At 38.5% G+C, this 27988-nt stretch overlaps 1 protein-coding gene across 4 annotated transcripts in view; it reads left to right on the forward strand.

Moving 5' to 3' along the window:
- Nucleotides 1–27988, forward strand: part of SLC26A7 (solute carrier family 26 member 7) — a 125608-nt gene that overhangs the window by 27495 nt on the left and 70125 nt on the right. For 2 of the 4 annotated variants that reach the window (XR_006212848.1, XM_007084335.3), the window contains 2 exons: nucleotides 910–1082; nucleotides 21623–21787. Coding sequence is in view for 3 of the 4 variants with exons in the window: in XM_007084335.3 (XP_007084397.1) it covers nucleotides 910–1082; nucleotides 21623–21787 (338 nt within the window). In the remaining variant the exon portion in view is untranslated. Of the gene's footprint in view, nucleotides 1–909; nucleotides 1083–9721; nucleotides 9779–21622; nucleotides 21788–27988 lie in introns of those variants that run through there. The other 2 variants (XM_042972866.1, XM_042972865.1) reach the window with 2 other exon arrangements.

Here is a 27988-nt window from a genome sequence, read left to right on the forward strand (position 1 = left end):
ACAGAATCTGAAACAGGCTCCAGGCTCTGAGCTGTCAGCACAGAGCCTGACGTGGGGCTTGAACTCATGGACCACGAGATCATGACCTGAGCCGAAGTCGGCCGCTTAACTGACTGAGCCACCCAGGCGCCCCGATACCTTAGTCTTAAATATTAAATTAAAAATAATAAATCTACTTTTAACCATAAATATCCATAGAGGCATTTCTATGTATTTTGTACCCTTAAGATCTCAGCCTCTAAGTATGTGTCTATTTCTTCAGTGGTCAGTTTGTGTTATTGATTGTGTTGGTTTCCTATTTCTGATGTAACAAATTACCATGAGCTCAGTGGCTTGACACGAGATAAGTTTATTATCTTACAGTTTTAGAAGTCAGAAGTGTGAAATGAGTTGTACTGGTTTAAAATTGAAGTGAATGAGCTCGTAGTTAGCTACTGAGCCTACTGAGGTTTTCATATTTATCATCTCACTTATATTTCCCCCAAGCCCTGAAAGGTAGATATTATGGATAGGCTTTATGGATGAGGTAATGCAGACTCAGAGTAAGGTGCTTTAAGTCACATTATTGATAAATAGAGGACTGACATTCAAGTCCAGGCCATGATCTTAATCCCTGCCCTGAGGACATTCTCCATGCTCAGAGAGGTGGGAAATTGTAAGGCCTGGGAGGGAAGGGCAAGGAGATTGGTGTGGCTGTGTGTTGAAGGAAAATGTGTTTATGTAGGGAAGTTTGTTTGTTCTGTGGAGAGAAGGGTGGATGAGTCGGGGTGCTGAGAAGAGTGTTTCCGATAAATCTATCTGGTTTTACGCCCAGCAGATGGATTCAGCTTTAATGGTGGAATCCAACCATTGTTATCGAGTCCGTTACTAACAGAAGATTCCCCCACCCCCACCATCACTCCCTTTTAGGCACCTTCGCCTTGACATCCTTAATATCAGCCAATGCAGTGGAACGGCTTGTCCCTCTGAGCAGCCAGAACCTCACCACGCAGAGTAACACAAGCATAGTGGGTTTATCTGACTTTGAGATGCAAAGGATTGGTGTTGCTGCAGCCGTTTCCTTCTTGGGAGGTGTGATTCAGGTAAGTGGTGCTGCAACTTGGCAATGAAGAAAGGGAGACAGTGGAAGGACAGGCAGTTGGTGGTTTATTTTTATTCGTGTTCATGTCTTTGTCTCTCGAGATGGATGAAGCCCAGATGTGTTTTATCTTTATGGGAATACTGTCTACTATAAGGGTAGTTACTCTGTAAGTGCTAGTTGAATAAATGAATCAGAATCAAGAAATCGAAGTTACAGGGAAGTAATTGTTGACTTTTCAAAAACAAGATTTCTGAAGAATGTTTTACAAAGTGGAATAGGCTTCCTTATAAGGCAGTGAGGCAATCCTTGTGTTCATACAGTGACTGGATCATCACTGCAAAATAAGGTAGAAGTTCCTGCAGTGGGAAGAGACATGACTAGATTTCTAGGGTCCTACCCGATTTTCAGATTTATGATGTTACCGCCTATAGCGGTAACAAGTGGTGTTTCATTGGTGCCACACACCGGCTGGTGTGAAGTCTTTCGACTCAGACTGGCACCAGCCATTGCCCCTTTCAACCTCAGGCATCTATTTGGTTGCCAGGCCTGCTCTAGCCTGTCTATTCCTTCAAAATACCAGACTATGTAGTTTGCTGTCTCCAATCAGTTGTCAGAATTAGGTAATTCAGAAGTGAATATAAAATAAATGTGGGGGCGGGGACTGACTACTAGACATGGAATTTGTCTGACAGCCATTTTGGCTTTTTCCTCTGCTTTCTCTTGAGTTACATGTACATAAACTTCCCGGGTGGCGGTTTTCTGGGTTGGCAGAGGCTCACTGTTACAGTGTAACATTATTTACAAGGTCAAAGATGGTATAAAGGTCAAGAAGGGAAAAAAGGGTAGTTGATGATTGCCTGGAATTGGAGGTTTAGAAGAAAAGATGTGATCTCGAGGGAAGGAAACACATTGTTAGAGTTATGTTGCCTTCTAGCTCTGTAAAAAGTGTGGGAGAATTGAAGATGTAAGACCAATACTAACTCCACTCTTCCTAGGTCTTTAGTGAATAGATCATCTGAGCAGCAGTTTTGCCTAGGAAACTACCAGACTGGAAGGCCAGTAGGTATCTTTTATGGCCATAGCGGTGCTTTCATGAAATACAAACTGGTTGAGCATCCTGTGACCTTCATTATATATTTTTAAACATGGATGATGTCCATGTATTCTGACACTTGCACAGGCAGGCTCAGTGGCCTCTTCTGCCTTGATGGGCCACTGTGAGGCCTTCTAATGGACATGTCATCTGTGTCCACCTCAGAAATAATGAGCCATGTGAACTGATGATTCAGAAATTGATATGTTGCCATAGATTTGGTATAGGTCTTCCTTGATTTCTGTTCATTTAAAATAAAATAAAAATCTCTGTATTAGCACAGCAAAGATAATACCACTACTCCTTCTGGTCCCATTATTTTCCATTCATGGCTTTCTTTGAGTTTATGGTTTTTACTAGGTTTGGACTTCCTCTTATTCTATTAAGCACAGAACAGGTAGTTTTAGGTGTATATTATTGCCATTTTTAAAAATCCAAGAGAGTAAATAATTAACAATAAAACCCAGTAGCCTTCTGGTTAGTCTCATTTTAACCATTTTCCATAGTTTAAAAAACAATCATCAGGTATTTTGTTATTATCTAGCATATTTGGATTAAGAATTCAAATGATAATAAAATATAAAAGTAAAAGCCAGGATTCAAACAACATAAAAAATTAATGTTTCATTTCTCGGAAAGAAACTCCCTAGAATCACAAGAGTAAAACAGGATATTATTAAAGATAATAAAAATAATTTGGTTTTCATGGACTTTTATTACATGTAAAATCTGGTCCAGAGAGTTGCATGTTTTGTCTTATAACTTCATCAAACATCTGCTTTCCTTTGTCTTTAGCTCTGATCCTGGATATGTGACCCACGTTTTAGCCAATTTTTGAACAGATGGCTGGACTTTATTTGACCTCCAAACTCATCTGTCCATTGTCAACCAGAACCGTAGGATCTGTTTGGGTCTGCTGGATCCAGCTTTTCGGTCATTTTTCCTTTCCTCCTTCGGATTTGAAACCTACCGAATAGGAGGGCAGTACCAAGGTGTCCAGCTTCTACAAACACAGATGGTGTTTGTTTACCTTGTCTTACTTATTTTTAATTCCAGCTGATGGTACTAGTTAGGTGAATAAAATTATATCGTTAAGGTGCTTGAAACCGTCACATCCGATGTGGTTCACAGATTGTGTATCAGTTGGAAATGCTCTCAGCTGTAAGTAAGCGATGACCCTACCACCAGAGCTTACACTATGTAGACATTTATTGCATTTTGTGTTACAAGAGGTCATGGAAACAGGTTCTTCAATGTCTGGCAACCCATTCAATTGATGAACTGGTCTGCTTTTTTGTTTTTTGTGTTTTGGTTTTTGTTTTTTCATTAGATAGTAAGGTCTCTGTGACTTAGTGCTTTTCCTTTTTTTTCTGGTAGTTCACCAATAACGTTCCCCCCTAAGTTGTTGCTTTTATTTATTTAACTTCGTTTCCCTTTCAACTGTTTCTCCATTTCTTTACTCGACTTACATTCCTCAATATTGTTTTAATGATGCTAGTATGTCTTTCTCTTTAACTTTAACATGTCTGATGTTATTTTTAGGAGAAACTATGGCATGAAACAATAAGGGAGTTAGAATTAAGATGTATGTTTATAGCAAACGGTTTTCATACCATAAAATTTCAGATTTTATTTTGAGAATTGCTCTTTTTTGCCTTTCCTCCAACTTTCTGTACACCCATAATATTTTGGTTTGCTTTGTATATTAGATGTTATTTGGAACACAATGTTTTTAAGGTTAATTACAGTATCTACATCTGTTTTCCAGTCTTCATAGTACTTAGCATAGCACTCTGCACATGGTAGATTCTCAGAAAAGTTAGTGCATTAGAAAATGAACTATTAGTTCCGAATCTGAAAACCAAGAAATAGCAGGCATCATGCCAGGTAATAATTTTGTGATTTTAAGAGAATTGAGTCTGACATTTGGTGACTTTAGTTACTATAACACGAAGAGACTATGAAAAACGGTACATTCGGAGAACTGTCATTCTCCCCAACTCATCCCCATTTCTCCCTCTGATTTCTGCTCTATTTTAACCCATCTCCTATGGGTGACCTATCTCAGTCACTTCTGGTTTATACTTTTACAAAATGAATATTTTCTTATTTACTCTTCTTTCTTACATGAAAGATAATCTTTTGTATTTGACTTTTTTCACTTAACAGTAGCATATCCTGGAAATCATTCCATGTCAGCTCCTAGAAATGCCCCTCATACTTTTTATTGCTGCATAGTGCTCAACTGTATGGCTGTGCCACTGTTTATTCAACACATCCTCCTCTATTTGGGCATATAAATTGACTCCAGTATTTTGCAGTTGTAAGCAATGATACTGTGAATGTGCATATGTATTTTCATAATGTTGGTAGTGTCTGAGGTGAATTCCTAGCATGGGATTCCTGTCTCGAAAGGTCAATGTAGTTTTGTTAGATATTTTCAAATTCCCTGCCAAAAGGGTTGTAGCCATTTGCAGTCCGACAGAAATACACGAGAGCACCCTCTGCCTCACCAACAGAATGTATTGTCAGACTTAAAATTTTTTAATGTTTATTTTATTTATTTATTTTGAGAAAAAGAGAGAATGTGCACACGTATACACACACACACACACACACACACACACACACACGAGTGGGGGAGAGACAGAGAGAGAAGGGGAGAGAGAATCCCAAGCCGGCCTGCACTGTCAGCATGGAGCCCACTGGGGGCTTGATCTCACGAAGCGTGAGATTAAGATCTGAACAGAAATCAAGAATTCCACACTTAACTAACTAAGCCACCCAGACGCCCCTAGATTTAAAAATTTTAATCAGATAAGTGAGAAATGTTATTCAAGGGTAAGTTGCATTTCTTAAATTATGAGTGATGTCAAATTATAACATCTTTGCATATATATTTTGTAACAGTTTTGTGGATTATGTGTTCATATATTTTTCTAATTTTTGTATTAGAGTTTTGTTCCCTTTTCCCTCAAATTTTAAGAGTTCTTTATATATATGGATATTAGCCCTTTACTGTGATATATGCTGCAAGTGTTTTAATCTAATTTGGCAAGATTTTACCAGGCAATTAAAAAAATTTATGTAGTCAGATTTATCAATCATATTTTTAATTGTCTCTGGACTTTGTCAATATTAGAAAGCTTTCCCATGGGGCGCCTGAGTGGCTCCGTTGGTGAAGCGTCTGACTCTTAGTTTTGGCTCAGATCATGATCTCACAGATTTGTGGGTTTGAACTCTAGACTGGCAGCGTGGAGCCTGCTTGGGATTCTCTCTTTCCTTCTCTTTTTGTCCCTCCGCATTTGCACTCTCTCTCTCTCTCAAAATAAATAAACTTTGTTAAAAAAAAAAAAGCTTTCCCTTTACACTAAGTTTATAGTAGAATTCACCATATTCTTAAAATTTTAATTTATTAAGTTCTTTTTAAAAATTTTTTTAATGTTTATTTATTTTTGAGAGAGAGAGAGAGAGAGAGAGAGAGCAAGTGGGAGAGGGATAGAGAGGGAGACACAGAATCCGAGGCAGGCTCGCTCCAGGCTCTGAGCTGTCAGCACAGAGCCTGTCATGGGGCTAGAACTCATGACCTGAGCCTAAGTCAGACACTTAACCAACTGAGCCACCCAGGTACCCCTAAATTATTTTCTATTTGATTTTCTTTTGCATTTACTCTCCTGGTCAGTGTGGAATTTATTCTTGTGTGTGGTGGGAGATAAGGATCTAATTGCATTCTTTTTCCAAGTGGCTGCCCAGTTGGGCCAGTGACGTTTATTAAGACGCTCACCTTTGCTACTGTAGTTTGTAATGCTACCTTTACCATTTCCATACTTACTTAGACCTACTCTTTTCTATCTTATCCTATCCTATCCTATCCTATCCTATCCTGTCCCATCCTATCTCGTCCCGTCCCGTCCCGTCCCGTCCCGTCCCGTCCTATCCTATCCCATCCTATCCTGTCCTGTCCCATTCCATCCTATCCTATCCTGTCCTATCCTATTGGTCTGTATATATATACTTGAGGCAGTAGCACCCTGTTTTAATTATTAAGACATGTAGTTTGGTTTGATCTGGTAGGACTAGTTCACCTTTGCAGTTTTTATGTCTTAGTATGTTTCTGGCTATTTCTGCAAGTTTGTTCTTTCTTCTGAACTTTAGCATCAACTTGTCTAGCTCCATTAAAAAAAAACAACTTGCTGATATTTTTATCAAGATTGTGTTAAATTGACATCTTTATGACATTGAATTATCCTATCCAAGAACAGGGGCCTTTCTTTTTGTCGCAGTCTAATTTTGTCAGACTTGTTAGTCTTTCAGGAGTCTTTCCTCTCACGGGTTTTGTGCATTTATTCCTGAGTATTTATTCTTAAGTATTTAATCATCTTTGTTACTGTTATGCCTGGGGACTTCTCTACCATTATGTCCTCTACCTAGTTATTGTTTCTGTCTATAAAAGCTATTGATATTTTCCCATTCATTTCTTTATTTAACAAATGTATTTGTTAAGATGCTTTCAGCTGCAGAAAATATAATATCCACACAAAAGTGTCTTAAAAGATGGATTTTAGTGTTTCATATAACAAGAATTCTGGTGGTAGCAAAATTTCTGGTTGGTTAATTCAGTACGTGTAATTTCATCAATGGCCTGTGCTTTTTCTATCTCCCTGCTATGCCATTCTCGGCTGGTTACTTTTCTTCCTAGGTGACCCCCATGCCCCATAACTGCATGATTCAAGATGTTGCCATCGTGCCAGGCACATCTCACATAATCACAGCAAGACTCAGAAAAATGGCAGTTTCTCCTTGTACACTGTTTTTTCAGGAAGGAAAACTTTCACTAGAAAGTTCCCATCCGACTTCTCATGCTTAAAAGTATCACATGCCCATTCTTAAATTAATTGCCAATGAGGTGGGGGTAATATTACCATGATTGCCTTAGACTGATTAAAATTCACCTCTGGGGATGGAAAGGCATTCCTTCCTTGAATACCTCACAAAAAGAAAAGTGAACAAAATTGGAGTGTTAAAGAACATGATAGTTGCTAGAAAGATTAAAATCAGTGCCAGCCACAAAATAACTTATTGGGTCTCTACCCTAGCCAGATATCCCTTAGACATAGGGACTACAGGAGGGAGAGAATGGGCTGAGGTCACTTTTCATAGAAGATACAGTCTGGTGGGAAGAGGGGTAACTGAACATGTCATTATCAGGAAAGCATAAATTATTTTTGGATGAAGAAAGTGAATAAGCAAGCTCCGGTATTGTGTACGTGTACATATGGAGTGCTTTGGTCTATTAATTATATATCCTGATACCTTATTGAGTTCTTACTGAGTTGTTGGTTTTATTTATTTATTTTTTTACTATTTAAATGAATTTTAGGGGCATCTGGGTGGCTCAGTCAGTTAAGTGTCTGACTCTTGATTTCAGCTCAGGTCCTGATCTCACGGTTTGTGAGTTTGAGCCTCACATAGGGCTCTTAGCTGACAGTGCGGAGCCTGCTTGGGATTCTCTCTCTCTCTCTCTCTGTCTCTCTCTCTCTCTCTCTCTCTGTCTCTCTCTCTCTCTCTCTCTCTCTCTCCATCCCTTCCTGCTCCTCCCCTTGTCTCTCTCTGTCTCTCAAAAAATAAACTGTAAAAAAGTTTAAATGAGTTTTATTATTCATTAATTTTCCAGTATTTTATAAAGATATTTTTACTTCCTTTTTTTTACAAAATAATATAATTTGTGATTTCCCTTGTTCAGTTTCATTAGATGATATCTGTTATAATGGCAAATAATAGTGGAAACCGTGGGCTTTTTTGTCTTTTCTTGAACTTACTCAAAATGTCATCTCTGTGAAGATACTGGCCTTGAGAATGGAGTGTGTATATTTTACCATGTTAAGAAATTATTTACTGCTTTATATTTTTGAATTTTAATAGAAATTAGAAAGAGTATTGAATATTTCTATAGGTTTTTCCAGCACCTATAGAGATAATCATATTATTTTTTCCTCTGAAGTCTATTATATGTTATATCATATTAATGGATTTCCTAGCATTGAACCAACCTTAATAATTTCTATTAAACATTCAAAAATAAAATTTAATAATTCCCACTTGATCATGGTGTATATTATTCTTTAAAAGATTTTTTTTAATGTTTATTTTTGAGAGAGAGAGAGAGACAAGTACAAGTGGGGGAGGGGCAGAGAGAGAGGGAGACACAGAATCCGAAAAAGGCTCCAGGCTCCGAGCTGTCAGCACAGAGCCCGACGTGGGGCTCCAACTCACAAACTGTGAGATCGTGGCCTGAGCTAAAGTCAGATGCTTAACCAGCTGAGCCACCCAGGCACCCCTGGTGTATTTTATTCTTAAAGTGGTTTTGGATTCTGTTTATCAAATTTTTATCTAGTACTTTTACATCCTTTTTCTTCAATGGTAGTGGACTACAGTTTTCTTTTTTGTGCTCTTTATCAGATCTAGTTATCCATATTTTACTTTCTTCCTAACCTTTTATCCTCAGTTTTCTTAAGCACTACTGATGGGTCTAGTATTAGAAGGTTTGTAGAATCGTCCTTTTAAAAATATCCCATTGAAATAATCTGTTTCCTGGTGCTCTTTTTGGGGGTAATTTCTTGATAATGTTCTCTATTTCTTCTATAAAATCGGTCAGTTGCAGGACTCTGTCTCCAATATGGTCAAATTTGGTAATCTGTATTCCCTAGAAAATTATCCTTTTTATCTAACTTTTCAAATTTGTTTGTACATAGGTCTTTGATTTCTTATGATTTTCAAACAGTTTCTTGTTTTAATGTTTTCTGCTTTGACATTTTCTCATTTTATATTTGTGCTTTTATCTTTTTTTCTCAGTAAAATTAGCTAGTGGTTTGTCTATTTTCATTCTTTAAAAAAAATAGGATTTTGAAATAGTATGTCTACTTTCTATTGCTGCCTCTGCTTTTATCTTTATTGTTTCCTTTCTTTGGCTTTTTTTTTTTTTTTTTTTTTTTTTTTTTAGTTTATTAGTTCTTTTTCTGGTTTTTGAGGTGGGGATTCAATCATTTAATATAATTTAAAAATTTTTATTGATAAAAGCATTTAATGCATTTAGTGAATTTTCTCATGCTGATTGCTTGAAATGTTTTCTGTAGATTCTGATAGTGTTTAACTGTCAATATTTTTTAGAAATTCTGTACTTTTCAGTTTATATTTCCCCCTTTAACCCAACAATTATTTAGGAAATGGTTATAAATTTCCAAATGAATGGGTCTTTTTGTTTTTCAATTGTGCCAATAATTTCTGGTCTTATTGCACTGTGATCACAGAGTGCTGTTTGTAATATATCTACACTTTCGAATTTTCTGATGTTTTCCCTGTAACCTAACATATGATCAATTTTTGTAAATATTTCATGAGCACTTGGGGAAAAGATGGCACAGTCTGTTAGTATATAGCTGTAAGTTCTACCTTATTGGTTATGTTTTAAGTTCTCAATACTCTTATTCTTTTTTGTTTGTTTGTTTACTTGGTCTATCTTGAACTGAGAATTACGCACTCCTTACTGTGGGCTGCTTTCATCAGAGTAAACAGACTTGCTTAGGAGTGATGTGATTACCTTTTAGGTAAGCTGTTTATATTATGTCATAAACATAAATGCATTCAAATATATCTCATTCATTGTCATTCAGGCAAAGAAGTAATTCCTGTCTCTCTTCTCCCTTACCATTTCGTTTATATTGCTAGTATAAAGTGCACGCATATAACCACAATAATGTAATGTGACAGGCTTCCATGTTGTAGATTAGGTAATGGGCCCTTTAAAAACAATTTTATTGAGGTATAATTGCCACACATAAATTCCCCATATTTAGAGTGTGCCATTTGACAAGTTTTGACATACACACATACCCATGAAGGCATCACCACAGTCAAGATAGTTGTGACTCCCCCAGATTTTTCCTTGACACTTGACCTTCTTCTCACTACTTTAGGACCCCCACCTGCCATCAACCATTAATCACTATAGATTAGTTTGTATTTTTTAGAGTTTCATAAAAATATACTCACTGTATTATTTTTTGTCTGGTTTCTTCCCCTCTGTATACCTTTATTGTTGTTGATTTTCTACATTTTTGTAATAACATAGCAGGGACCCCTGTGATTAGAACTTATGCAGTATCTGATTGTAACTGAACTTTCTGGTCGGGGAATCTTTTTGTTTCCATTTCTACTATCTACCTCTAAGGTACATTATATGTCTCATTTTGCAAAGGAAGTGTTTCTGCTGTAACTGACACAATTTTGTGTATTAGTGTTACTTTTCAAAAAAAAAAAAGAAAAAAGAAGAATTTTGTAGCCAAGAAACAGTAGCAGCCAAGAAAGGAATTGCTTGCTCACTCACAGAAATGGGGTGTTAATTTCCAGGCAAAGTGGCCCTGTTTAAAATGCCAACATCAGTAAGCATTTAGGTTGGGGAAACAAACACTCAGTAATAGTCAAGGCACTTTTAAAACCATTCTTCTCTTCTCCCTGTAGCTTTTATTATTCTCATGTTGGGCGTTTTGCCCATTCCCTTTTCCAAGAACTGAGAGGGGTCTGGGATTGTCCCCTGCCCATTTACTTCTGGAAGCTTTCCCAAGCTCTACTTTTCTGAAGCAACCATGGAACAGGATTTCTGCCCTGGAGGACATGGGGATATACAGCTCCTTTGTTTGACAGTTGCACAAGCATGGGGTGACACAGGTGGGGGCATTTAGTGCCAGAGCCTTGTATTATTGTACTTGGTGCATTCTGGAAATACAGTCTTGTCTTCAAGGATGATAAAAAACCAACTGCAGACCCAAACAGGAAATTTTCAGTTACTTTTGGTTTTGTACTAAACATTTTTTGGGAGTATATTAAATAAGGGGATTGTGAGTGTAGACAGAGTTTAAAATACAGACTAGTTTAACCTGCCGATTCAACACATCATATGTACTCCTTCCAGAAAAATCATTCACTTCACTCTTTTGAAGTACAGGGGGAGGACAATCTGAAATCTCTTTTGATGATGTTACACTATCTCACAGCCATTTTATGACTAAAAGTCATTACTTTGTTTAATCTAAATCTTTCCAGCTGTATTTCTACCTAGCAACGCTAAGAAGTAATACATGTAAAATTAGAATTATAATCCTTAAGTTTATAAAAATGAAAATCCTTCACATTAAAAACAATAATAATATTTATTACCCTATTATATGCCAAGTTCTGTTCTCATTTTACTACATTTATTCACACATTCAGTCCCCATCAACATTTTATGAAATAAGTAATATTATTCTTCCCATTATACAGATGAAGGTACTGAAAGGTGAAGTGACTTATTCAGAATCTTATAATTAAGACCTGAGAAAGTAGGAGTTGGATTCCAGTATATAGTCTCCTAACTGCTACACTACATGGCTTTCTAAAGTCATACTGAGGCAGAAGCAAGGAACTCAACCTAGTAACTTTTTTTTTCAAGTTTATTTATTTATTTTGAGAGAGAGAGAGAGAGCAGGCAAAGAGCAGAGAGAGAGAATTTCGAGTAGGCTCCACACTGTCAATGCAGAGCCCGGCGGGGGGGCTGGCGAACCGTGAGGTCATTACCTAAGCTGAAATCGAAGAGTCAGACACTTAACCAACCGAGTCACCCAGGTGCCCCAACCCCGAAACTTCTAAGGCCAGGCATTTTGTTGGTTCTTTTCCACATTTCACCTCCTTAATAGTAGCAGCAGCCTATACAGAAGGCATGAGTTGAGTACTGGGGCAATGGCCTTGGCTGTGAAAACTGTGTACCTGCAATTCTCCAGGCCCTCACGGTACTTTTTCACATCACCTGCATGTCCTTCAAGGCTCGGCTTAAATGTAATCATCTCAGAGAAGCCTTCTCTGATATCTCTGTACATGGTTATAACTGATCCCCCCCACTTCCTTTGGTGAGACATTGCTCAGGATTTGCGTGATAGGATGCCTCAGACTACCAGGAAATATGTGCCACATATTTACACCTCCCTTTCTAGACTGTGAGTCTCTAGAGCAGAGACTGTTTATAATTCCAGCAGCTGGTATTTAATAAATGTAAGTCGAATAACTTGAATAAGAAAAAGGTCAATTAAATGTTAATGGTATCACTATGTTAAGTAGCCAAAATTGAATTGAGATTTTTTTCTAATTTACCATTTTCTCCCTTTATCCCTGCCCAGAAGATAAGGAATGTGTTTTTATATTGTTTAAACTGTAATGCAGTTCTTGATGAAAAAGGAGTAAGAAAATGTGTAATAATTTTCTAATTTGATTATGGATTTTGCCAGATCTGTCCAGCTGAAATAGTCAATGCAGTCTCCTACCTCTTCCCACAGCTGTCCCCCGGCCTCCACCCAATGAACAATGAAAATACAACCACTTCCCATGCCCCTGTGTCTTTTAATACTGTTAATACTGTCATGCTCCCGTCGCCCCATTATACAACATTGTCGTTTTCTATAGCTGGGGCAGGAAGGAAGGCAGAAGAGTCAAATCACTGCCCACCCCTAGCACTCTTGATTCTCACTGCCTCTTGCATTAGAGGATTTTTTTTTTTTTCTAGAAAAGTCTGAGAAATGAAAAGATTGTGATACTTCTTTCAACCACAGAATTCCAAATAAAGATAATTCTTACGCCCCGTGAGTTTCTATATTTGACACTAAAAAATCAAATGAACAATAAACTGTGTTTCCTGGACATATGATCAGTTTGCCTCTAGGTAGTCCAACGTGCGGCTCATTTCTGTTCTCTGTTCCTTCTGGGTCCAGTTGAGGCGTTCTCTGTCCTTTTTCCTTTGGTTGCTCCTCTTCCACTAACATTTTAAATGGTCAGTTGTTCCACATTTTATTGTCAGATTAATCCTACCAAAGCCTAGCTCTGATTTTTGAGCCAGTGTGCAGCACACCTCTTGGCAAATTTAGGTGTTTAATAAATGTATGCGAGAGTGATGTCACTCACTCCTGCAAAACTCCCTTTTCACTACTTTTAAGGTGCTCCATATTCTGACTTTAAAATGTCTTGCTTTGTTTTCTATTACTCCCTGTTGGCTAGCTGTGCTCCTTCTAAACTAGCAGCTCTGAGTTCTCTGAACATACCCCGTGCTGTCCTGCTTTGTACTCATATTCTTCCCTTTTTCTGGAAGGCTGTCTAATAACTTCTCTCACTTGGATTCCTGCTCATGTGTCAAGGCACAAGTTTACCCCTATCCAGAATAATTTCCTTCTCCCTCTGAAATCTGTGGCACATTTTCTTTCTCTTGCTTTTATTTTTTTTTGAGAATGAGATAGAGGGTGCTCTCCCTTGTAAGTAATTTGGGGAGCAGGGGAGGGGAAGAGAGAGAGAGAGAGAGAGAGTGAGAGAGAGAGAGAGAAGACTCTCAAGCAGGCTCCACACTCAGCGAGGAACCCGATGTGGGGCTTTATCGCACAATCCTAGAATTGTGACCTGAACCGAAATCCAGAGTCCCACGCTTAACTGACTGAACCACCCAGGCACCCCTGTAGCACCTTTTCTGTTCCTGTCTTTTATGTGTGTGCATGCTTGTCTTGGTGTAGTTATTTATGCACACGTCATACCTCTGAAGCCCAGCTGTCTGAAGCTCCTCTGAGGGTCCCTCTTTTCCCTTCTGCTCATGTGTGCACAACTCAGGTGCCCGCCATGCGCAGCATACACTTTGGGGAGAAATGTGGTCTTACCTGAAGATTCTGTGGAAGAGGGGGAGAGGTACTTTTCTTTCCCTTTTTAAATTTTTTTTTTCAACGTTTTTTATTTATTTTTGGGACAGAGAGAGACAGAGCATGAACGGGGGAGGGGCAGAGAGAGAGGGAGACACAGAATCGGAAACAGGCTCCAGGCTCCGAGCCATCGGCCCAGAGCCTGACGCGGGGCTCGAACTCACGGACCGCGAGATCGTGACCTGGCTGAAGTCGGATGCTTAACCGACTGCGCCATCCAGGCGCCCCTCTTTCCCTTTTTAAAAACGCTTTTGTTTTATAATAATTTTGGATTTCAGTAAAGTTGCAAAGAGGGTATGCAGAGTTGCCACCTGCCCCATCCACCCAAATTTCCCCTATTAATGTAACGTCTCACGTTAGTATGGCATATTAGCCACAGTTACTGAACCAGATTGATGCATTGCTATCAACTGAAGTCCATGTGTTCTATTCAGCCTTCTTTAATTTTTACCTAACGTTAATTTTATGTTCCAAGATCCCATCCAGTATACCACATCACATTTAATTGTCCTATCTCTCTTTTGGCTTCTCTTAACTGTGAAAATCTCTGAGATTTTTCTTGTTTTTGGTTATCTTCATGGTTTTGAGGACTTCTGGTAAGCTTTCTGTAGAATGTCCCCCCAGTTGAGATTTGTCTGATGTTCTTCTCATGATTAGACTGGGGTGATGGATTTTTAGGAGGAAGACCAAGGAGATAGAGCGACATTCTCATTACATCGTAGGAAGAGTATGGACTGTCAATTTAATTTATAACTCTTGATGTTAACCTTAATCACCTGCCTGAACTAGTGTTTGTCATGTGCCTCCAATGTAAAGTTTCTCTCTTCCCTATCCGCTCCCCCCCCCGCCCGACACTTTCCACACTGTATTCTTTGGAAAGAAGTCCACAGGCAGAGCCCACACTTAAGAGGTGGGAGTTACCTTACATGAGGAGTTGAGATAAGGAGTGAGGAGTGTCTAGGTAAAGTTTTGGAATAATAATTAACTTACACAGGAGATTTCCCAGCTCTCTCATTTTTAAGATGTAATCAAGTATTTATATCAATATGGACTCAAAGATATTTATTTTATTCTTTGGGTTATAATCCAATGCTACTTTATTTATGTTGTTCCTCAAATTGTTCTAGCTTTGGGCATTGGGAGATACTTCACTTGGCTCCTGTGTCCATCCTTGACATACCCCCGTGTATTTGGTTCTTTGTTTTTGGAGCATTTGCTTTCTTTCTGGCACTACAAAATGATACAGAATCATATGTATATTTCTTTGCCCCAGGCCTATGGGTGACTGCTTAGAATCACCCACTTCTCCAGGGAACCCTTGTTCCTTTTATTGGAGAATGGTATCCAAGGTCAATATCTGGGTGCTGCGTGTGCTCATTGCGAACAGGATGTTATTGCTTCTAGCCCTCTTGGCTGACTAAGGACATGTATGTGTATATATTAACCCATGTATATGGACATTATCTATCTATCTATCTATCTATCTATCTATCCGTATCTATGTGTATCTTTTTAAACCTTTTCCCCCCAAGATACTCTCCCTGTTGTAAAGGCCATTAATGTCATCTGCAAAAGTTCCTTCATAAATTAGTGTTTTTTTTAATAATGAGGGGTGGGAATTTGGGAAAGCATTTTGCCTACCACACTGAGTTTATATTTCAGAACTGCAGTGTGCATTTTTCAGGTTTGTTGGCTTTTGAAAGTAATACAATGAGAAAATGCTTTGCATGGTCTGCTAAATTTAAAAAATCAAAGGCTGATCATCTATATCTGTCTTTAGACATGAGTTCCTAGATACCAACTGTAATCCCTTACCATATTGATCATCCTAGCCTAATGCCCTTTGCTGGGCTTCTCCAACAGTGGGAAACTTGGCTCCCACCATTCACCATCCATCTACTTCATTTTTAAATTTCAGTATATATGGATAGTGGTTTCAGGATTGTTAACTCCTATCCCCATGGAAAATAACTTTATCAGCTGGAATATAGTGTCTCTTTTTCATCGTTGGTTTTACAGACTTTACTCATTTCCAGAGTTCTTCACATGAGCATTTAAAAAAATAATTAAGTTTATTTATTTACTTTGAGAGAGGGAGAGTGTAGGTGGGGAAGGGGCAGAGAGAAAGACAGGATCCCAAGCAGGCTCTGCACTGACAGTGCAGAGCCCGACATGGGACTTGGACTCAAGAACCTTGAGATCATGACCTGAGCTGAGGTCAAGAGTCGTATACTTAACCGGCTGAGCCACGCGGGTGCCCCTTTTGTTTGAGAACTAATGAAGACATGCTAACTAACTTGAATGGATTGAGATTCTCAGTTTCCATTATGAATTGATTCTGGAAGTGCAACTCATCAAGGAAGCACACACTAATAGAACACATGAAAAACTGCCATTAATTGCTAAGAAACGTGTTGCATTAATATAGGGTGAACATACATTTTTTTAATTTTTTAAGTTTATTTATTTTGAGAGCAAGACAGAGAGAGAAAGCAGGGGAGGGGCAGAGAGAGGGAGGGAGAGAATCCCAAGCCAGCTCTGCAACGTCAGAGTGGAGCCTGATGTGGGGGTTGGACTCACGAACCATGAGATCATGACCTGAACTGAAACCAAGAGTCAGATGCTTAATCGACTGAGCCACCCAGGTGCCCTAAACATGAGCAATGTTTTTTTTTGCCACCCCTTTCAGTGAGGTTATTTCACCCATTTAGTCTGAAAAGTCTATATATTATATGATGCCATTTAAATGACACTCTGGAAAAGGCAGAGTTTATAGAGATAGTAAACACATCAGTGGTTTTCAGATTCTTTGTCATATTTTAGTCTGGGATCTCCTGAGCTCCAAATGATTTTTTTTTTTTAATTGTCATACACTAAGGCTCACTCTTGTGTTGTAAAGATCTATGGGTTTTGACAAATGCTTATGTTATGTATGCACCATGACAGTATCATATAGAAGAGTTTCACCAGACTAGCAAATTCACTGTGTTTTACTTATTACACATTCTCCCACTCCCAAGCCCTTGGCAACTACTGATCTGCTTACTGTCTCTATAGTCTTGCCTTTTCCAGAATATCACAGAAATGGAATCATTCAGCATATAGCTTTTTCAGACTGTCTTCATTCACTTAACAATATCACTTAAGATTCATCCATGTCTTTGCATGGCTTGATAGCTCATTCCCTTTTAGCACCGAAAAGTATGGAGTAGGGTTTTATATTTTCAATTCCGCAGCATGCAACTTCATTATGTATCCATTTGACATTTTTTGCTCTTGGGTTTTCTGGCCACACAGACTTTTTTTTTTTTCCCCCATACCCCCATGCAGCACTCAATTGTTTTCCTATCGTCATGAGCACTTTAGCTCTCTTCCCCAAACCAGCATACTCTGCTCAGTGAAGAATACAGCTCCTAGCATTTTAGCTCCCACCCAAAGAGCTTCTCTGACTTTACCTTCCTAGTAACAGCTACACTATAGTAACACCTACGCCAACTTTTAACATTGGTGTAGTTAAAAGTGCCCCCTTCCGGGGCGCCTGGGTGGCTGAGTCAGTTAAGTGTCCAACTTTAGCTCAGGTCATGATCTCGTGCTCTGTGAGTTTGAGCCCCGCGTTGGGATCTGTGCTGATAGCTCAGAGCTTGGAGCCTGCTTCAGATTCTGTCTCTGCCTCTTCCATGCTCATGCTTTGTCTCTCTCTGTCTCTTAATAAATAATAATAATAATAATAATAATAATAATAAAAACATTAAAAAAGTGCCCCCTCCCAATATCTTCATTTCACCTCTTTTTATGGTTTTTTTTTTTTAATATTAACTGTATCTTCATGTCTGTATTCTGCAACAATGCGTGCCTAGCCCCTTATAGGTATTCAGGAAGTATTTATTGAATGGACAAATAAATGATTTGGTGTAATGTAAAAACCAGATTGCAGACAAACCGAAAAAAAAAAAAAAAACCCTGAAATGCACGCTGTATTCCCTTGGGTAGGATAGTTGATTACTATATACTTCTTTTCCTTTTTCACTATTTGAAGGCCACTTGCAAAAAATGGCCTGAAATCTGAGATACATTCAATTTATATAGAACACATGGTGTTTATAGAAACGTTACCCAATAGTGTCACGCTAGTGAACCTTGATAATGTGTGTCACAGGTTTTCAGCATTAGCCCAGATCATCAGAATTACTGCAAACAGCTGAAATATATTGATTGTATAACATTTATTTTCTCATAAAACATTGCATGGCCAAAGTTTGGGAGTTGGCTAGCCAGATTAGAGTTATTGTCATCTATATTATTGTAAAAGGAGCTGAAGTGGTGGTTTATTAAGTCATTAACTTTAAAAAAAAAAAAAGTCCTTAACATTGGTGTAGAATCTAAATACTGGGCCTACAAGCAAAATAGTCTAGAAGGATCCTCATCTCACATATTTAAGTTCTAAGATAATCTTGGAAGCCACATCCGTCTGTGGGTGCTTCTAACAAAACCTGCGTTGCATGGATATTTGCTACATGCAAGCTGTGTACGTCAGCCTCTATATCCTAGAGCCTTAATTTTGATGTGGATGAACTGTTAAAATGTGAGTAGTGGGGAAAGAGGAGTTCTTAAATTTCTCATTCTTCTCTTTCTTATTCTTCTCTTTCCCTTCTTCCTCGTCCTCTCCCTCTTTATTCTTCTTAAAATATCCGCCATTGTCTTGGGTTCTGGAGAATATTGTCATCCAGAAGAGAGTTATTTCTCTTCAGCTAAATCTCACATGTTTGCAATCATCCTTCACATACCCAGTGGTTTGTGTCAGAAATGAGCTCTTCAGGGGCTTGTTGACCTTTCAGAGTTGAGAATTCTCCATTTTAGGGATTTATCCCTTGCCGGGAAGATTTTCTTTTAAGCATAAAAATGTGTACAAATAGAATATTACAAAAACACTTTGAGTCTTTAGCTAAGTTTAGAGGAGGGTACTCCATCTTTCCTGCTCTCTGTTGCAAGGTATGTGTATGTATTTTCAATATGTGGAGTGGCTGAACTCTTCATGTCTTGTACTTTCCTGGGCCCTTCCATTTGTAACATTAAGGTCATGGAAATAACTAAGAAGCTGCTACGAGTAGACAGTGGTTAGCCAGAAGTGGTTGATGAATGACTTCAGGTTAAGTGACCTTTGTTTCTCAGGCACGAAAAATCATTAACTCCTCTAAAAAGATGATAGAATTTAGGAAACAAATATTAAACAGAAGGTAAAATGATGATGGTTCATACAAGGCTTCCCAAAAGAGTTTGCTTCTCAAAATAAGGTAAGATTTCCTGGCATACAGATAAGAACTTTCCAGCATTCCATGTATGCATAAAATTCCACATATGCAAACAGGTTTCACAATTTCAAAGATTTGGATTGCTTGTCTGCTGCATTCAGATGAATTGAAAATCCAACTCTCTGGTGTTCATCTTACCCCAATAATATGCTAATTTTGTCCTTAGGGCCTGTAAGAGTTAATGTCATAAGTTGGAATTTACTTACTAGTAGATAGATGCTTGGGGAAAATTGGTTCAATGTTTTTCTTAACTGATTGTGTTTTCAGGATGAAAATCAACAGACTATGAATCAAGAGTTGCCAAGAAGATCAGTGTGTTCCATTTGTACCTATACCATTGATTGCATATTTCCCTCAGGACATTTCTACTTTGACAAACACACACACAGTTTCTTAAAAAAAAAATGTTACTAGCTGGAGTTGCTGCTCGGGCTTCCTCTGTTGGCAGAAACAGAATGCCTGATTTCTATGTTGGCAATCCAGATTATTTTTTATTCTATATTGAATAAATGGGCCTGCTAAACTGCAAACAATTCAAATATATTTCTTTCTGCACCTATAAATTCTTTCAAGTTTTCCTGAGTTGGGAAATGTGGTGAGGCTCCTTCTACGTGTTCAAAACTGTGGCTGGTTTCTTATGATGAGTAAATATCCATGACATTTCATGATGTTCCTGTGCCTTACATATTTTGCATGTTTTGCAAGTTTTGAAGTCCTTATATTATTTCACATTCACTTTATAATGATTCTACAAGATGGATAGCATAGACTTCAGTCTAATGGCTTATAGATGATGATGAGGCTCAGAAAATTTCAGCAGGTTTTCTACAGTCACAGAGCTAGGACATAGTGAAGCCAGGATCAGAACTTCAGTTTTCAGATTTGAGCCCAGAAAACTCTACTCTGATGCAAGTTCAGAGCATTATCGCTTTTGGTCAAAGGACATTGCAATATGATAGAAATGATATATTTTGCAATTTACGCTCTAGTGTTAACAGCACTTTATACTTCTCTTTTTCATCACTGTCACCTCTTCACAGAAGGAGATCTCATTGCTGTTCTGTCCTCTGATTTCTTTAATAACTAATCTGATTTTCCAAAAAGAATTTTAAGACATGACCTAAATATGGTAATTAACACACTGAGAGGATATATCAACATGACCCACTTTGTGTCCCTTTTCCAGTGTGGATACTCATGAATATAATTTAATGTTACTTTCAAAACACTGAATTTTATGTTTTGTAGTTTAAAAACTTTTTTAATGTTTATTTATTTTGAGAGAGAGAGAGACAGAGTGTGAGTGGGGGGGGCGGGGGGGGGGGAGGAGCAGAGAGAGAGAAGGAAAGACAGAATCTGAAGCAGGAAGCAGGCTTGAGGCTCCAAGCTGTCAGCCCAGAGCCCATTGCGGGGCTCCAACTTACGAACTGCAAGATCATGACCTGAGCCGAAGTCGGTTGCTTAATTGATAGAGCCACCCAAGCATCCCTGTTTTATAGTTTCTATGACTGAGTTTACACAGTAGTATTCAGTCAAAGGATGGGCCACCTTCTAAAAGCTCTCTCACTGGCAGAGGAAGAACACTAACCATTGCTATGTTAATAGGAGAATTTTGGTTCCTTTGGTCGTCTTTTGCCCAGCAGAACTCAATGCACAGCTTCTACTCAAAGTTGATAATTTTGTTTGGTCATGAAGCACAGCGGTAGGAGTAGCAAGGAAATTTTTAAGGAAAATGACTTTTCTGCCTATTCTTGGGTTTCTGAATTCATATCCCTTTAACCTAGCCCTATCTTTTGTTCTTCTCCGCCTATAAATAAGTCCTGATATCTTCTTCTTATTAGTGGCCATTTAGAACTACTTGAGAGAGTTTCTAGTCAAAAAAGTGTTTCCGTTTCTCAGGACTGGGGAGAAACTCAGGAAATGGCTTCTTTTTTTCTTCATTGCTTTTGAGATTTTAAACCTACTGGGTGTGGGGTAGTGAAATTCTGAAATTTCTTTTAAATTCTGAAATTTTTTTTAAAGTATGATAAATACAGATTTAATTTTTCTCCACAGAGCCCCATATATGAACCAATTCGAGTATATTTCCCTTTTTTATGACTTATATGATGAGGAATAGAGAAAAAAGGAAAAGTCAATATTCAGGGGAACAAAACGTGTTCACTTTAACCGAAGCAATTACACTGTACCCAATAACATTTGGAAAGCTTTGGAACCTAGTTATGTTCTCAAGAAAACTCAAGATACTGGATATATACAATTTAAGAAATCCACTTCACACCAGTTCTCTATGTCTGTGTGAAATGAAAATGAAAACGTGTCAGGTAGTAATTCCTCTAGGAACCTGGGGAAATGTCATTTTCCTTTGTCCTCTTAGGTGGCCATGTTTGTGCTACAGCTGGGCAGTGCCACATTCCTGCTTACGGAGCCTGTGATCAGTGCCATGACAACTGGAGCTGCCACCCACGTCGTGACTTCACAAGTCAAGTATCTCTTGGGAATGAAAATGCCATATATCTCTGGACCACTTGGATTCTTTTACGTGAGTTTCCCATATGTCTTTGTTCGTGTGTTTTGGGAGTGTGTTTCACAAAGTAGAATCTGGTTAAATCTAATACTGTGTTGAAGGACCTTGGGTTTAAATACAGTCTTTTAGGATACGTGAAGTGTGATTTAGGATACAAAACTAGTTGAACAAATTCTACTGATTTTGGAAGAAATTCTGTACAACAGTTGAGTATGGTATAATTTGGGGTCATGATTCGGAAAAAATAACTGGAATTTTTTTGAGAGTCAGATATGTTGCCAACTTCCCATGGCAGCCATCTACTGGGGTTGTGGCCCAGTTTAACTACAGTACGCTCGACCACATTCATTCAGTGTTGTGAACTCTGGTTTGGCTCAAATCACAGGCCTGGTCAAGAATCGGTGGCTGAAGCCCCAATAGCAGACAGTTATTAAAAGTCATTTGAACAGAGAAAGGAACCTAGGGCCAGTTTCAAGATGTTATCCTAATACTACTCCATTGTTTTTGTGTCGTTTTGAAGCTGACCTAAAATCTATGACTGCTCAGGAAGTCACATCCTATGGGAGCTTTAGAAGAAAATGAATGTCTGGTTAATAAACTTGAGGGCAACGAAACTTCCTTTTACTTAATTTTGTGTGGTAGAGGAAGAAAAACACATTTCTTTCTACTCTCTAGGTTCTGAGCTGTGGGCCCTCTAACAAAAAATAGATTAACAAGAGAAAACCAACAAGTTTATTACCATGTATATCTCATACATACATGGGAGAAACTCAGAGATGAGTAACTCAAAAGAGGGGGCCAGAACTTGGGCATAAATACCGTCTTCACCTAAAACCCAGGAAGAGAGTGTGGGGAGGCAGGTTATGGGAAGGGGACCATGAAAAGTACTATAAACAAGGATAAGGTTTGCTGTGCAGATGCTAAGTTGCACCTTCTCCATTGATAAGAGTCTCTTGTGATTTAGAGTCCTCCTTTCCTTCTTAGTACCCAGAGAGAGACACCTTACAAAGGGACATTTCCTTTATAAATGTAAATTTCTCTTACAAAAGGGTAATTTGTACTCTTCAGAGCTTCCTTGCATCTGCTGTTTCTCCAGATAATAAGCTGAAAATAATCCTTATGTCAAAGAGGCTTATTTTGGGGTGGCATATTTGGAGCTCCCACAGTGTAATACTGTATGCTAAATAACATTAATGTTTTATAATGAGGGTATTCCTACCCTCAATTTTCTTGATCTTAAAGGCTAAATGTTAACATACGGAAGTACAGTAATTTCTTTATTGAATCCCTGATGTTGAGGTGGTTTGTAGTGTTTCACTCTTATACACAGTATTATACACAGCCTTATGAGGATCTTCATTATTTGTGTGTTATGATCTGTATCACCAATTATTTCATTAGGATAAATTCCCAGTGATGGAATTACCGGATCAAAAGGGTGTAATTTGTTTTTTTCTTTTTTTTGCCAAATTTCAATCTAAAAAGTTGTGCTAATGAATATTGCATTCTCATTCTATCATCATCAACTCTGATTGTTACGGTTTTTAAAATTCGCCATTTTGGTCTGTGAAAAGTAGGAGTATTTATCTACTTAAAAGTGTGTTTTTCTGATTAACTGGTAAAGTGGTCAATAAACAATAACAATTGGCAAGACGGAGCTGGGCGCTGGTCCTGAATTTTTGTTATGTAGGTAATATCCTGCTCAGTGATTCATTCATTATAAGAAAGCTTAAAACTGAAACAAGAACACTGGAACAGAGCCTGGAGGCAACATAATTCCATGCTCCAGTACAAACAAGAGCAGACCAAAGTAGCTGTAAGCTGTCAGGTGACCGGTGGAGTAAAGAGTTGGTGACGCCAGGTCTACCCAACAGAACCGCATCAGCACTAGATTCTGTCTTGACCTCCTTGAATGGGGTGCTCCTCTGTGCACGTGAGGTGAAAGGAAATGTGAACGGGTTACAAATTAGCCTCTTCAGTCACTATTCACCTACACAAATAATCATCCTTCCTTTTCCTGGTTCTGTTCACGGAAGCAGGGTAGCCGGATATGGGAATGACATTTAGCCTTTCAGCTTGCTTTTCTCACGGCAGTGTGCCTAAAATGCTACCTTAAAGGGTTTTGCGTATGATTTTTTTTCCCATCCTGTTTTCTTGTGAGGAAAACTGTAAGCGAGTTGGTCTTTACTTTGTGGGTGAAATACCATGTGGCTTTTTGGGGCGGGGTTAAGTTCTCACAATGAAAGAGAATCAGATCTAAAAATTGTTGCAGATGTCTGACTTGAAATTCACATTATTCCATTGGTGGAAGTTGCTGTGCTGTGTGTTGAGGGAAAATGAAGAAAGTTGCTCTTGCTTTTCAATGTCACAGAGTCCTCCAGCGTTTAGGCTCCTAGGTTGGAACGGTGCCTGGATTCTTCGCCGGTGTTTCGAAATGAATAGGGACATTTTAACGTCAAAAATCGTGGCAGTCTGAGCTTTAGATCAAGAAATAAGTTGTGCATCATGTGTAGGTTGTACTGGGACATCTGCAAAGTGAGCTTTGGTGTAGTTAGGCTGAAGAATCTGATGATGATAATGTGTCCTCTGAACTCGCCCCTGCATCATGTGGGTGGGATGTGAAGGAGCAGAGCTGCGCTCAGCGCAGAACGATAGAACAGAGGACAAAATGGAGGCCTTGGTCACTTGGTCAGAGAACCCAGAGGAGAGCGATTAACACAGTTGGGGGATTTTTCACTCCGACTGTGCTTCCGACCTCTGAGCTTTTGCAACTGTTATATCCTTTTTGAAAGCCTCAGGCTGATGGGAGATAAAGATATCATTTGGGACATAAATTAATATCTAGACTATTTGAGGTTCTTGCACAAGGAGCCAATTATCACTGCTAATTTTCTCAGCTAGAACCCTCATCTTTCTTAAAAGAACGCAAGTTTGGCCAATCAAAATGTTAATTCTGGTAGTAGCGATCCTTAATATCAGCTTTGAGAGAAAACACAGCCTTCTGCCCTTATCCTGTTCTGAGGTCACTGTAAGTTTGGCTTCTCAGTGTCTTTTACCTGGGCGATGCCTGATTCTGTGCAAAATCTCCATCCCTTTGGTTGCTCTGGGCTGGTTGATGTTCTTGCCTCAGCAGAACATTTTTATTTTTATTTTTGTAAGTTTATTTATTTTGAGAGAGAGAGAGAGTGCAAGTGGAGGAGGGGGCAGAGGGAGAGAGAGAGAGAGAGAGAGAGAGACAGAGAATCCCAAGCTGGCTCTGCACTAACAGTGCAGAGCCCCGTGTGGGACTCGAACTTATCAACCCTGAGATCATGACCCGAGCCAAAGTCAGACCCTTAACCAACAGACCCAGGTGCCCCATGCAGAACACTTGTAGAGAACAATTTGAATCAGATACAGGTGCTGGTACCGTGCTCACTTCTGCCCTGTCAGATTATAGGAAAGGTCTCTGGCAGGTCTTAAGAAGGAGATCTGCCCTGATGCATTTCCGTTTTCTGTGTCTGTAGATCACATGCGACCAATGCTAGCTAAGCTCAATAGTTAGACCACTTTTTCTCTTCTACCTGAAAACTGTTACCCAACTTCGTAAGATGAGGGGCTCTCCCAGAAGTGTTAAACCCCACTAAAGCTTTTTGAGTGCCTTGGAATTTCTAGGGTCTTTCTATGCAAATGGATCCTCTGGAACACTATTATGATGCTCCTATATTTCCAATAATAAGTGAATGGAATTAGTCCTAATTCATCTTTTTTTTTTGCCTTCCTAAATCCCTTCACACATAATGCTTTACTTTTCCCTTTGTTCTGCAAGTTTTATCTCTAAATTCATATACTTCTAATGAATTTAAATTATGGCTGTTTCTTAATGATCTTTAAAGGAGTGGGTAAATACCAGTTTTTTTCTCTGATTTAACTTTTAGCTCTGGTGATGTTATTAGGGCCCATACAATCAAGTAGACACTAATTGATCTATCTTTTCTTTTCCTTAGAAAGAGGCAACAGGAGAAAGAACTTTAGAATTTTAAAAGCCCAGATTCAGATCAGAACTCTGGCTTTGACCAAATGACTAAGTATCTTTGGCTCCTGCTCTGTAAACTGGTGATAATTATAACTATTGGGAGTCATTCCCTAAATGAAATTTCTGGAATATAATAAGTGTTCATTAAATAGAAGCCATTATCTTTATACTAGTAATGCATATTGGATATAACTAAGATTTTTTTTAAAGTGCTACTTATGGGGGCACCTGGGTGGCGCAGTCGGTTGGGCGTCCGACTTCAGCCAGGTCACGATCTCGCGGTCCGTGGGTTCGAGCCCCGCGTCAGGCTCTGCGCTGATGGCTCAGAGCCTGGAGCCTGTTTCCGATTCTGTGTCTCCCTCTCTCTCTGCCCCTCCCCCGTTCATGCTCTGTCTCTCTCTGTCCCAAAAATAAATAAACGTTGAAAAAAAAAAATTAAAAAAAAAAATAAAGTGCTACTTATGTAATATATACTGTTATCTATTAATAATAATAGAATAGTAATAGATACTTTTCCTATAATCTGCGGAGGACTCAAATAATCAAAGCTAAATAGTAAAACAAACTTACTTCTCTTTTTGCAACTTAGAAATATGACTTCGAAATTTATAAAACTTTAAAAAAAACTGTATCTGCTCTTAATAAGGGTTAGTCATCAGAATTGAAGAAATTCTGTTTTTTAGTTTATTTTCATTGAAAAATATTTCCATCTATTCAACTCACCATCCCCAACGGTTATAAACTCGCTTAATAAATTATAAACACTGCTGGAATATATTTAAAAGTAAGCAGAAGCAATAAGATTACAAAGGTCAATTCTGTCTTGCGACTCTGGCTCACCAGTTACATTGTTTCATTCCTGTTGTTCTTAAGATTCAAATATTTGACTGATAGTTGGTTCCCCAAACAGATAAGAGGGAAAGTTTAATTCTTCTCTAGAATAAATTGTTTTAACTGAGAAATGATAATGTATCCTTTTATTAGAAAGGATGTTTCCCCAAAAGGCACAATAAAAATTACAAAAATTCCTAGTTCATATTAGCACATGTGGATTTCTTTGAGATGGCGCCAGTGTCTCGGCCTGTAGCAACATATGATAAATTTGGCAAAGTTAGTTTCACTGGCATGGCTTTATATGAGTACTGTTCTAAATAATTATGTACAGTTCTGCACATTAAACCAGAGAGCACAAGTCAAGCTTGGCAATATATTCAACTACCCTTTTTGGAAGTTTTTATTTCCTTCCTTAAATATGAGGAGTTTCAAAACTGAAAAGCAGTTTCATTCCTGCCCCCATCCCTGAAGTACAAGCGAAGCACTTTTCTAGTGTGAACATCCCTGAAGGCTGCAAAGCAGGAACCAAGAATGTTAATGAAATGGGATAGAAACGTCAGAAGGAAATCGGAGCCAATGAAACTTTTTTTTTTTTAAATAGAGAATGAGATCACAATTAAATATGTACAAATGAGGTTTATATGTGGAGACTAAATCTACTTTGAAGACCTAAGCCCTCTGGGAATTCTGAATCAAGAACACACTTTGGTGGTTTATGAAAGCCTATGTTTTCTCTGCAGTTATTGTGACATGTCTATTGTGAATTGCAGGGATGTTCAACATACTCTGAAAAATGGACAGAATAAATTGAAGGGAAAGAAAATGAATGTTCATCTGCAGCTTGATTCAGTCAGCGATGCAGGGGATAGAAAATGTGGCAGGTTTAACTTGGGTACGGAACAATTATATGGGTATTTGCAACAAAGGTTGCTTTACAATTCTCAAGCAGAGGGCAACTATTTTTGCCACGCGACCATCTTGGGTTAAGCCCTCTCTATCCCCCACAATTTACTAAAAAATGCAGCACTCCAAAATCCATGCTCAAGTAATTCAACTTAAACTTAGTGTTCTAAACAAGCGATGGCTGGATGCCACCTGGGCTGTGGCAAGCTTGGTTGTGCATGTTGTGAGTTTCGTGTACCCAATGTTGTCTCTCGTGTCTAACACACCATACTTCCCCTAGTTCACGTTTTGGTTGCAGACTTCATTTATCCCTTAAAGCAATACTGAATGGATTTATGCCCAGTGTGAGAAGCACTTATTGATGAGAAGTCTGCATATAATTATGTAAAAAATAATAGAGTGTTGTGTTTTCTTTCTTCCTTTTGAGGTCTTGTTTGTCCTCATGAAAATACAGCCTAGGGTTA

The sequence above is a fragment of the Panthera tigris genome, chromosome F2 (genome assembly GCF_018350195.1).
Source record: "Panthera tigris isolate Pti1 chromosome F2, P.tigris_Pti1_mat1.1, whole genome shotgun sequence".
In the NCBI taxonomy this organism is placed as follows: Eukaryota; Metazoa; Chordata; class Mammalia; order Carnivora; family Felidae; genus Panthera; species Panthera tigris.